At 38.0% G+C, this 12,044-nt stretch overlaps 1 protein-coding gene across 1 annotated transcript; it reads left to right on the forward strand.

Moving 5' to 3' along the window:
* The first annotated feature begins 754 nt into the window (after positions 1-754).
* Positions 755-12,044, forward strand: eif2s1b (eukaryotic translation initiation factor 2, subunit 1 alpha b). The gene is made up of 8 exons (XM_088648901.1): positions 755-937; positions 4,877-5,118; positions 6,511-6,590; positions 7,968-8,119; positions 8,631-8,737; positions 10,620-10,717; positions 11,097-11,240; positions 11,529-12,044. The coding sequence occupies exons 2-8, from the start codon at positions 4,878-4,880 to the stop codon at positions 11,652-11,654; spliced, it is 948 nt and encodes a 315-aa protein (XP_088505027.1). The 5' UTR covers positions 755-937; position 4,877; the 3' UTR covers positions 11,655-12,044.

Below are 12,044 nucleotides of genomic sequence, written 5' to 3' on the forward strand. Positions count from 1 at the left end.
CATTATTTTTATTTAATTTGTTTAATCTTTTTACATAACTTGAATTTATGTAGTAATATCTACCCCTGACGATCTTTTTGTCTTGAACTGTTATATGTACTTTTGTTTGTATTGTAATTTTTGTTAATCTCTTATGCATAAATAAAAAAATAAAAACCTTTTGAATAGTATTATTTATTTTAAGTACTTGTCTTGTTTTATTAATGAAATAATTTCTCGAACAATGCCGCAAAAATTGTATTATTAATTTTGCCATGCTTGAAGCTTTTAATGAAACATAAAAACGAAATGTCTAAATTCCATAGATTTTAAAAAATCGTTTTATGAGGGTTTATGAGCGGTTTTCAAGCTCTGTGTTTTTTGCTCGTTAGCTACAGTTCTCAAACGTAGAAAAGCTCCAGTGGTCTTTCATACTATTGGATGCTAATTTCAATTATTTGCTCGTATAATTCAAAAATATGCTTTTTCTATCGATCATAAATGTGTGAGTAATCGTCTGCATCAGTGTATTCTTTCAACCACTGACAAAAGAAAAACAAATTTTCCTGAGATTTGAAACGGAGAAAAACAATATATATATATTCTATATAACAAATGTGTCTACATCATCGAGACAGTTTTGTTGTATTTTAGGTTTTGGTAACAGATGTACTTTTCTTATTCTCGTGCATAAGAACAGCAGCTTTCACCTCCACTAGATGTCACCTTCACAAAACTTGCGAAGCCGATTCCCTTTTCATAGTTTCCTTTTCCGGGTCAGGGTTTACGTGTTTGTGCGTCCATGCTGAGGAAACTAACTGCGCTTAAGGTTTAGGCCGTTCTCAGCGTTTAACTAGAAAATACATTTTTTTCTGCGTAACTTTGTCGAGAGGAGAAATACTCAAACGTAGGTGAATTATTCAACATTACGGAGTTTGGATCTCTATCAAGAATAAAGGTAGTGTCGCTTTTTAATCCCTTGGTTCAGAAAATGAATGAATTGGGTGGAGGAGGAGAGTAGTCTTGCTACATGTGATGTTACTGTAGAAACTGATACAGATGTGGCTGATAATAAACTAGTTTTTCGGCCAGAGGTTTATTCGGGACAGTCATTCACCATCTAATGTTGTTACGAATCTCAGCGGTCTGGTCACACAACCTGTCTTCGTTAGAGCGTTGTAGTAATTTGCTTTGGGAAAAGTGCCTCAAAATGTTACAAAGATGCAGTTTATGTGCCAGATTTACTCAAGAAGTCATATAAAAAACTAACAGAAGTGTGTAACGATACCATTCTTCTGAGAAGAGTTGCAGAAGTCGCCACATGCCACATGCCAATTCAACTGTATATATACGATATTGTAAAGTGGTCTCAGTGTATTGGGAAATTAAAATGACAGGAACTGAAATTGACCGATTCTTTCACCATTGACTGAAAATTTCAGTTTACGAAAAAGGCAGGAATATGCACAGTCGGTCGTGTTCTGGTGAAGTGATTATCCCAAGTCTCCTTAATTTTTCACGATAGTCTTTCGGGACATTGAAGCAGTAATGCCCGTTATTAAAAAGGTCATCCTAGACTGGTGGTGGCTTTATTCAGTACCCCCTTTTATATATTTATATGGCACGCTCTTGTGCCCAAATCATTTGCTCTTCAGACCATGCTTCTATTACCACATGTATTTACCACATGAAAACCTGCCCTATACTACTTCTCATGCGAGATAGTCGTCTTTATCTTTCTGGGAGCTGGCTGATACGCAAAAACAGTTATAAATCGTGTTAAAATTAGTAAAGTTATGAAACACATCAGAAAAAGAAAATATTACATGGTGAGTTTGGCTGTGTGATGCTAGGTTGCTATTATGTGCCAGCAGCCCCATAACAGAACAGAAATTGTGTCATCAAATTAATTAAGTGATAACTTTAGGTAGGCTGAATTGCACAGGCCCAGAAGTGAATTTAGCCAAGCCACCAGAGCCGGTGCCATGGGATTTTAATGACCAAGTAGTTTACACCTAAGTGTAATATCTAATCTAAGGGATACATCTCATACAGCAGAGTGGTCTTGGTCACCATACTGAGGCATCAGTCTGCAAATTCTAATCCACCAACACAACCTGTTTTGTTTGGGAGGTCTCCTATCCTATTACTGATCAGGGCCAACTCTTGATCAGCTTCTGAAATCTCATGAGATCACGCTACAAGATGGTTAGTTAGGAGTCAAGATCTTCACAGTATCTGCAACTGTATTTTATTTATCTTTCTAGATATTAGATCTCATTTTGTGGTTATCTTTCAAGATAGATGTCATTTTGTGGTTAGAGTATGAACAGTATTTGTACCTTTTGTTTGGCTGTGTTTTCATCTCCCCTGCAGCTATTTAGCTATTCGTAAAGACATTATCACACGTTTCTGGTATTGGTTGTAAGTGATCCTTTGTTTCAAATTGAATTCTAATTGATCTCCCTGCTGCTTTAATGGACTGAAAGTGATGCCACCACACCATGTCTCATTGATTTTGTGTAAAAGTTTAAAATCACATAGTATTAAAAACTATCACATCACAATATTGTTGTGAACAACAAAGGACTTCTTACAGTTGTCACTACGTTTTGACCCTGTGAGCACAATAGAGACTAGAGTAAAGAAATATACTTTCAGAAAGTGGAAAAAATAAACAGTCTGAAAAGCCTGGCATTTGTGTTATAAGGGAAATGTGGCATAATAAGGGTTATATGAAATAAGAGACATTCAAAACTTTTATTAAAGGACCTGTGAAAAATTAAAATGTGTCAAATAAGTGTGCCTAAGCACTGCCAGTAGGCTTTGCTGTACCTTGCTCAGTGTCCTTTCCCATTGTTCATAAATGATCACTTCAGCAAACATCACAATGTACAATTAGAGCAACCAAAGCACTTTTGAATGCTTCTATAAGGTCTGCATATATAGCAATTGAAATCCTTCAGATGTATTGTTTCTGAATAGTTTCTGGAACAATAAGACTTGGACTACTTCACTAAGATTTCATCCAAAACTACTAATAGCTTTATTTTTCTTTTCTTACAGTATACTATAGCAACAGGGTTCATGTAGTATACACATGATTCAGTGCTTTAGAAACTGACTACTATAATCTAAAGACAATTTATTTTAATTAATTTATTAAATTTCCTTATTTAAATTTGATAATACTTAACACTGTTTTTCATTACAAAGCCATTCCCATAGAATTACAGTTCTTTTTAGAACACTCACTTCAATCCTTGCACAGGTTTGTGGGATAACAAATATACAGTGAAGTAAAATTTGACATTTTTGCTGCATACTTTTCCAAATTGTATTTCAGATTTAAAGATGAACATAAGGCAGCTTAAACGGAATGCAAGCTTTTATTTTTGGATATTTTTGTGCATACATGTTTAAAAAAAAAACGGTTTTATGGTCAATCCCTCCTGATTTGTTTTGTCAGCAAAAGTATTGAGACAAATTAACTTTGAGTTAATTACCCCTTACAAGCGATAACTGCTTCAAGTCTGCAACCCAACAACATCACCAGACTTGATATTTTCCTTTGAGATGCTTTGCCAGCTCAGAAGTTTCTACTTCTTCTTCCTGATGAACCCTACTGCCTTGGCTAAGTGTGCAGTATATTTTGGGCCATTGTCTTGTTGCAGGTTGAATTGCCATCCACTGAGTTTTAGAGCATTTTTTGGACATAGACAAGATATTTCCACACACTTCAGAATTCATTCTGCTGTTGCCATTAGTTATATCATTAAGAAAGACCAGTCAGCTAGATCTGGAGGTAGCCTTGTATGCAAAAGCCATGACACTAACTCCAGTATGTTTTACTGATGAGGTGGTGTGCTTAGGATCATGTGCAGTTCCTCTCCTTTTCCCCTCTTTTGTCTTTCCATCACTTTGATAGAGGTTTATGTTCATCTCATCTATCCATGAAACTTTTTTTCCAGAGCTGTTGTGGCTCATCTTTGTACTTCTTTGCAGATTATAACCTGGCCTTTTTGTTCTTAGTGCTGATAAGACTAAAAAAGGCTTAAGAGTTTTGCATCTTGCATTTTATCTCTTGTAATTCTCCTGTCACAACACAATGAATTGAAATACTTTCACCTCTGCACTCTGGAGATTGTCTGTAATCTCTTTGGCTGTTATTGTAGGGCTTTTCTTTACAGCTCTAATGATTTTTGTATCAATTGTTGTCATCTTCCTTGAAGTACCTGGTATTTGCCAAATGCTTACACCTCTAGTACTTTCTTCCTTTTCAGCACATTCTATAATTGATTTTGTGATGCCCAGTTTCTCTGCAGTGGCTCTAATTGGAATTTTCTTTGCTTTCATCATAGACAACTGTCTAGTCATCATCTTGATTAATGTTTCTAACTCAAGGGGCAGACTGAAAAAGTAAACACCCAAAGACTAGAACCAAGGCTATACAGTCACAATTTTTGTGTCTTCACAGTTGGATCACCTGAGCAATTAGAAACATTTGTTCTAATATTTGTGCTCATCTGAAATGGGGGATTTAAACACAACAAATGACATTTTTTTAGTATTGTGTGCAAAAGTGTTCCCAGAAACAAAGACTGGAATTCTGTACTTTACCTTATATTAATCTTTTGATCTGAAATTCATATTTCATTAGTAATTTAAAATCATTCGCATATATGACAAATTTCACTTCACTGTCCCAGTAATTATGCTTTTCATTGTATGGCTGAAATACGTATGCTGTTGAACAAAGGCTTGCGATTTTGTGCTGACCTACATCAGTGTATAAAGGTATAAGTTATCTAGTTTGAAAGTCTATGCACTAGAGCTTTCTTTCCCTGCCTTTCCTGTGTGTGTGTCATGCCATGAGATGTGCCTTTTCTGTTGCCAGCATGCCGGGGCTCAGCTGTAGATTTTACCAGCACAAGTTCCCGGAAGTGGAGGATGTGGTAATGGTGAACGTACGCTCCATCGCAGAGATGGGTGCCTATGTCAGCCTGCTGGAGTACAACAACATCGAGGGTATGATCCTGCTGAGCGAGCTCTCTCGGAGACGAATCCGCTCCATAAACAAACTCATCCGCATCGGCCGCAACGAGTGCGTGGTGGTCATCAGGGTGGACAAGGAGAAAGGTGAGTAGCACAAGCAAGTGTTGCCTGAGGATCTAGGCAAGAGCTGGCCTGTGAAGCAGTGACCTCTCTCTGCTTGTCCTTGAGGGAATTTGGCCAAATCGATCAATTCAGTAGAGAGCCATGATGTTACAAAAGCAGTAAATTATAGTCCAGTTTCTTCCCATGTGTGGTTGATTTGACTCTGTGTTTTGAATGGTTTCTTTTCACCTGGACTCTAACCAGCTTCGTGGAACTAATATGACTGATTAGGCCTTTTTAATTTTTAAATCATAAAAAGTTAGTTAATTAGTACAGGTATAACAACATCTCTAAATTACAAGTTTTATGGCTGCAAACGATTAAAACGTCTTATTAGGTTATTATATACGTTTGGGTCAGTGATTAATTATGAGTTCTGCTGAAACAAAAACTACCTGACAGTGGAGTTACAGCCAGCTGGACTGGGAACCCTAGTTCTAAACCCTGATGTTCAGGATTTTTGGTTCACCCATGTTCTGGAGACATTTTTAGCTTCATGGCCTTCATTTTGAGTAGTGTGGTAGATGTGTCAAATGTTTTAGTTTTCCAGTGCAACCAATAAAGCTGCATGATGAAGTTTTGTGGGAGAGTGGTAATGACTGAGGTAATAGTTAATATTGAAAAACAATGAAAAGATTTTTGGGGGAGAAACGGTTTAACAGAGTAAAAGGTTGAAAGGTCATTCCATCTTGCACTTCAATCACATAATTGAACAAATCGGATTTGTGATCAAAGAAGTCAAATCCGATGTCTTTTCCAGGTCAGGTTTTATAAATCAGATGCAAATTGAGAGGTGCCTCAGAAACCTACAGGAACCAAACCTTTGTGGTTGCCTGCCCCTCTTCTGAAGCAGTGGCAAGTGATTGTCAGAAAGCTACTGGGAGGTAACCTTGTAACTGGCCCAGAATTTGCAAGAATTTCCTTATCTGTCACCGCACTGTCTGTTCTTAAGTTCAGAACAGAACCATATATTTCCATTCTTCTTTAGAACAGATCGGATGATTTGAGAATGTCACAGAGGTTGTCTTATCTCTCCCAGCACAGAGCAGCCCACGATGTGAGTTAGCAAATGCACGCAATGACAGTCAGCATTAAAGAATGGATTGAACGTACTAGTGTTCCTCATCTTGAGGTCTTTTCAGTCATTGTATTGGAGCCCATTGTATCTGTTGGCAGACAGAACCAGTAACCACTACAGTGTGATGTGACAAACCAAACTATTTTCAAACCATAGTTGATTTCAGTGATGGTATATTAGTACTTCATGGGCTGCTGAATTGTTCCTGCTGTATTAAACTTTTCAACTTCATACAGGTCTTGTCAAACTCCAGTCTGTTTGTAAATAACTCATCACTTTTTATTTTGTGTCAAAAGGTTATATTGATTTATCCAAAAGGAGAGTTTCTCCAGAAGAGGCCATCAAGTGTGAAGACAAATTTACAAAATCCAAAACTGTAAGCAGCTATTTTTTTATGTTTTTTATTAAAGAATCAATTTACATGTAAAATATACATACAGTGTTTGGCTTTTTCTTCATTTTTTATATTTACAGTTACATTTTTTATACTCCATATGTTTTTCTAGAAATCTGGGTGCATAATCATGATCAAAGTATATTCTGTTATTTGTATAATATATTTTTTCCCATGATTTTGTGGGGATTTCTTCTTTGGTCTAATATCTCAAAAAACTAATTTTATAATGGATCTTGATCTGCACATATCTGTTGGTTTTGGGCCTAGGGTTTTATGAACTCTTTCAATCTGTGGGGAAATCCAATTCTTTAACGTGATTATTGATCCACCCTCACACACATCTGGAATTCGGTTGATTTTTTCTTGAACTCCCCTCCATGTCTGTCAGTTTAGTCTCTAACCCTCTATATGTCTGAAGCAAATGTTCAATGATGCTGTCTATATCCTCACCTTACTCCTCGGTTTGTTCAATGTGCTCTTCTGCCTTGTACATCCTTTTATTAAGTCAATTCAGTTCTTTAGTGAAATACATTATTTTTTTGTTTATATCTCTTCTGAAGACTAATCAGTTCAAAGTAGTTTTTTCAAGGCTCACTGGGAACTAAAGTCTTTCCATCTCCTCAACATGGCATTTACCACTTGGGAGACGGAGAACTGCTTTGACTTCTGCTTTTGATCCTCTTCAATCTCAGATTTCTTTCTCTGGTGTTTGTGTGTATGTTTTTATCCTTTGCCTCATATCTCCATTATTGCCCACACTTACTGTTCTTTTTAAATTCTGTTAGTTACACTTCTGGAGTTGTGTGTATATATACATTTAGAAGAATAAAGCATATGATTACTAGCCTGTGACTTGAACAGTAGACTTTCCTGTTTGTTCAGTCTCATGGCAGTGCAGTTGCTAAAAAAGATTGACAGTGTGCATAAGAATTGAAAATGACAGTTTTGTAGTTTTTATGTTCATATTGTTTTGAAACATTCCCCTTTAACCTTTCCTTGAATTTGAAAATGTTACAGTAGACAGAAACAAATAGCATGGCATATGCTATAAAAATTTAATCTTAGTGGATTTTTTAAAGTAATTGTTGGAAAGACAATACATAGTTATTATTACTCCTATTACACCATGTGTTGTGTTTTAGTTTGTGGTAGGTGATATACAGGTCCTGTAATTCATACAGGAAAGCAAATGGGGCAGATGTCACCAGGGTCAGTCCTGTGTTTTAGGTCTATCAATAGTTCTTGATTGTTTGATTTGATTATGGGCAAGTTGTAGAGAGCTTAGACCCACCAGTCACAAATGTGAATGTGCACACTACACAGAGCTAACTGTTCCGTTGCTGCCTTCCATGCCAGGTGTACAGTATCCTGCGCCACGTGGCTGAAGTGCTGGAGTACACTAAGGATGAGCAGCTGGAGAGTCTCTTCCAGAGGACGGCCTGGGTATTCGATGAGAAGTACAAGAGACCTGGATACGGTGCCTACGATGTCTTCAAACAGGCTGTCTCGTGAGTCTCCCCTGCACCCTCCAAAAGCCCTCTCAGCATTGATGCTAATGCTAAACCTCTTGCTGCAAACACCTCCATTGCTACCCTCAGTGCATTGGTAATTGCCTCTAAGGAAACCAGTTAAAATGCACAACTCAAAGCAGCTTCTAAGTAATATTTCAGGAGACTAGTATTGACCCTGAAAATGTTCTCTCAACCTGGTGTTTTACGATAAACATTTTAACTGGAAGCAGTTTTACTCATCCCAAATTCTTCACAAGGGCAGAAATTGACCAAAATGACCCCTAGGGGTCAGTAAGTGATTTGTTTCACACCACATTTTGTTTTTGAATTGTTAAAGCCAAATACAAATGTTAGATCAGAAATCACCTTTAACAAAGTATTTTAAAGCATAATACTGTTTTTAAGTGTTTTGGGTTTTATTAGTACAATAAGAATCTTAAAAATAAAAATGTTTACTTTTTGTCCTTGATTTTCCTAATGTATTGTGACCTTTTGGTTTCCTGCTCAGAGATCCATCAATTCTTGATGGGCTGGACTTGACTGAGGAGGAGAGGAATGTTCTAATCGACAACATCAACAGACGACTTACCCCACAGGCTGTGAAGATCAGAGCAGGTAGAACAGGGGGAAAACCCAAACACTATGCCTACCTACAGAGTTCCTCTGCCTGTTACACAAGCTACCTGGTGTAGCACCCATGTGCTTCCTACTAAAGTCAAAGGACAACTGCTGCATAGTAGGAGTTTAACACTTCATCCATTCGATCGTCCAGGACGAGGAATAAGGATTAAATAATTTTATGGAAAAAGGAATTAAATAATCTTCATTTTAATTTTTGCAGATTAAACATTGAGATCTAAAATGAAACTTGTCCCATGTTCCCTTTTTCAATAAGAGGAGGCCCTGCTCCAAAAACAGGACTTTCTCATGTATCTATTTACAGTAGAAGGGATCTTGGATAATGATAATAGGCCAAAAATTTTAAAGCCCATTTCGAAACACTCCCTCTTTTATTGGCTGCTTCTCACTCTGATCGGTTTGTTAGTTTATGCATATTTGAAGTTCACCTTTGATTTTTTGATGATTCCTTCACCGAACAGAAGCACCCTGCTAATCTTTCTTTGACTTGGAGAATTGAAATTTTGGCTATCAGTTCTGTTTCTCTGTTTTTGCAGATTTCAGTTCTGACTTACCACAGCAATTAACTTTTTCTTGGGACAAACAGTTCTCTGTGTTCACTCTTAAAAAGAATCTCTCTGCATCAGATCTGTGCATGAATGTACAAACAAAAGGATTTCTGCCAGTTCACACTGGTCATGACATATTTGCGTACTAGGTGTGTTTTACGATCATGCCTGCTGTGTGTTCTAAAGGAGAAGACATTATTATTCCATAAATGAACATTAAAACTGAAGATGAATTAATGTTGACTAATGTCCTGCCATAAATTAATGAATATTTAATTATTGTAGCATTATCAAAATAGTTGCTTGTTAATGTAAATTAAAACTTATGATAATATTCCTTATGCTTATATAACACTTTTCTGGACAGTCCACTCAAAGTGCTTTACAGGTAATGGGGATTCTGCTCCACCACCACCAATGAGTAGCACCCGCCTGGATGATGCAACAGCAGCCAAAGTGTGCTAGTACACTCGCTACACAATCAGTGGGAAGGGAAACAGAGTAATAAAGGAAGTTCATAGATGGGAATTATTAGGAGCCTGTGACTGGGGAAAGGTCAGGAGAAAATTTGGCCAGGGCGCCAATGTGACACAGCTACTCTTTTCATGAAACATCCTTGGATTTTTATTGACCACAGAGAGTCAGGCCTTCGGTTTTACATCTCTTCCGAAGAACAGCATCTTTTTTACAGTATAGTGTCCCCTTCACAACTGTAAAGTGAGTGCTCCCTACTGGTCCCACTAACACCTCTTTCAGGAATGACCTTGCTTTCCCAGGAGGTCTCCCATTCAGGTACTGACCAGGAGCATGCCTGCTTAGCTTCAGTGGGTTGCCGGTTGTGAGTTGCAGGGTAATATAGCTGCTAGCTTTTTTGTTTTGTGCAGGGGATCCCAGACAGAAAATGTGTGGACATCTATTGTATTGTTTCATGTAAAGTGCATGAGCTGTTTCCAAAGAACTGTTTGAAGTTGAATGCCTTGAGAACAAACTGGTCTTGCTCAAGGCCATAAGTGAAGCTTTCTGAGTTCTGACTAATGCTGTGAATCCCTAATGTACTTATAACACCTAACCAGCAGTTAGGTGTTAAAGAAGCAGTTTTTTTTCCCCTGTAAGCATCACTAATGTGCTTAACAGAGACCTCTTATAATGGAAATTTTTAAAAAACAAGTACCTTTAAAGGACACTAAATAAATAAAGAACACTTAATAGAAAACATATTGAATTAATAGTAAACTAAATTCAAAAAGTACCTGTGATAATCAGTTTTTGAGGTTTATGAAACCAGCCTTTGACTGTGCACTGTCTTGCAGATATCGAAGTGGCCTGCTATGGTTATGAGGGAATTGACGCAGTGAAAGAGGCTCTAAGGGCAGGCCTGAACTGCTCTACTGAGGCCATGCCCATTAAGGTGAGCTGGGGAGCTCAATGCTCCAGGCTGTTTCCAGTGCTGGAATATTCTAAAGTTACCTGTGTCCTTGTCATAGGGATTTATGGTGCATGATTGAATGAAGCCAAACTTTGGTTTTCACATTTTCAGGCTTGTTCTCTTTCTGTTTTCTGCAAGTATGTCTTTGTGTATCTGCTACCTGTTTAAATCATTGAATAAAATGTTATTGAAACTTTGAAAGTAATTTGTGACTAAATTATTGGTGCTAGGCCTGGCAGGCAGGTATACCAAACGTACACATGCATGTTTGGTGAGTTTACTGAGTTTACACAGCTACTCGCATTTTGCTGTCACTCCAGTTCTGAAACTAATCCCTGCTGCTTCTATCCTTGCCACACAGATCAATCTGATTGCTCCACCCCGGTACGTCATGACCACGACCACACTGGAGAGAACTGAAGGCTTGTCTGTCCTCAACCAGGCCATGGCTGCCATCAAAGAGAAGATCGAAGAGAAGAGGGGTGTCTTCAATATCCAGATGGAGGTGAGTTTTAACGTTGCAAGGCTGGACTCATGTCTCTTTGTATTTCTTTGTATATTGAGGTAGTTATAAACTTTCTGTTGGGTGAAAGTTAACTGCTGCTGTCACAAAATGAAATCTGTGATGAGTGTCCCACCAGCAACAACCCATGTTGTATAAGATTGTGTATCTGACTCCTACCACTTTCTTCTTAAGCTTTTGTGAGGATGCAGTGGCAATTCCAAAATTAACACCTGAAAAGAAGACCATGTAGTGGTAAAGTGATGACACTTATCCTTGTCTCCTTTCCAGCCGAAGGTGGTGACAGACACCGATGAGACAGAGTTGGCCCGGCAGCTTGAGAGACTGGAGAGGGAGAATGCTGAAGTGGACGGGGACGACGACACAGAAGAGATGGAAGCCAAGACAGAAGATTAACTACACCATGTCCTGGGCCCACACAGACAGCTGTCTTCGAGTTAGAACACACAGACTCGACTCAGTGTTTGAACATAGCCTAGAAACTACTTCACTTGAAAGTATTTTGAACACCAATGCATTCGAACTGTTAAATGAACTAGGATTTTTACTTTAATGCCTTGGCTGTGGCCTTTTTTTCCCTGAACAAGACCTGATTTTACTCTTTCTTCAAGATATAATTCTGCTGTGGGTGGTGTTTACTGCAGGGGGAGTGAGGGATGGATGGATTCATTTATTGAAACCTTGCTGGGGTTGCTTTACAGAGATTTGTTGAGCAGAAATGCTGTGGTTGACTGCCCATTATACCATTAAAGCTCTGGAAATTTTCAATAAAACAGTTTGAAGGAA

This window comes from Lepisosteus platostomus, chromosome 10, assembly GCF_059453375.1.
Source record: "Lepisosteus platostomus isolate fLepPlt1 chromosome 10, fLepPlt1.hap1, whole genome shotgun sequence".
NCBI lineage: Eukaryota > Metazoa > Chordata > Actinopteri > Semionotiformes > Lepisosteidae > Lepisosteus > Lepisosteus platostomus.

Excerpts from the sequence above, each read along its gene's own strand:
- eif2s1b (XM_088648901.1), top strand. The coding sequence starts at position 4,878 with ATGCCGGGGCTCAGCTGTAGATTTTACCAGCACAAGTTCCCGGAAGTG. Across the intron at positions 5,119-6,510 it reads CAGGGTGGACAAGGAGAAAG|GTTATATTGATTTATCCAAA; the intron begins GTGAGTAGCACA and ends TTGTGTCAAAAG. Across the intron at positions 8,120-8,630 it reads GTCTTCAAACAGGCTGTCTC|AGATCCATCAATTCTTGATG; the intron begins GTGAGTCTCCCC and ends TTTCCTGCTCAG.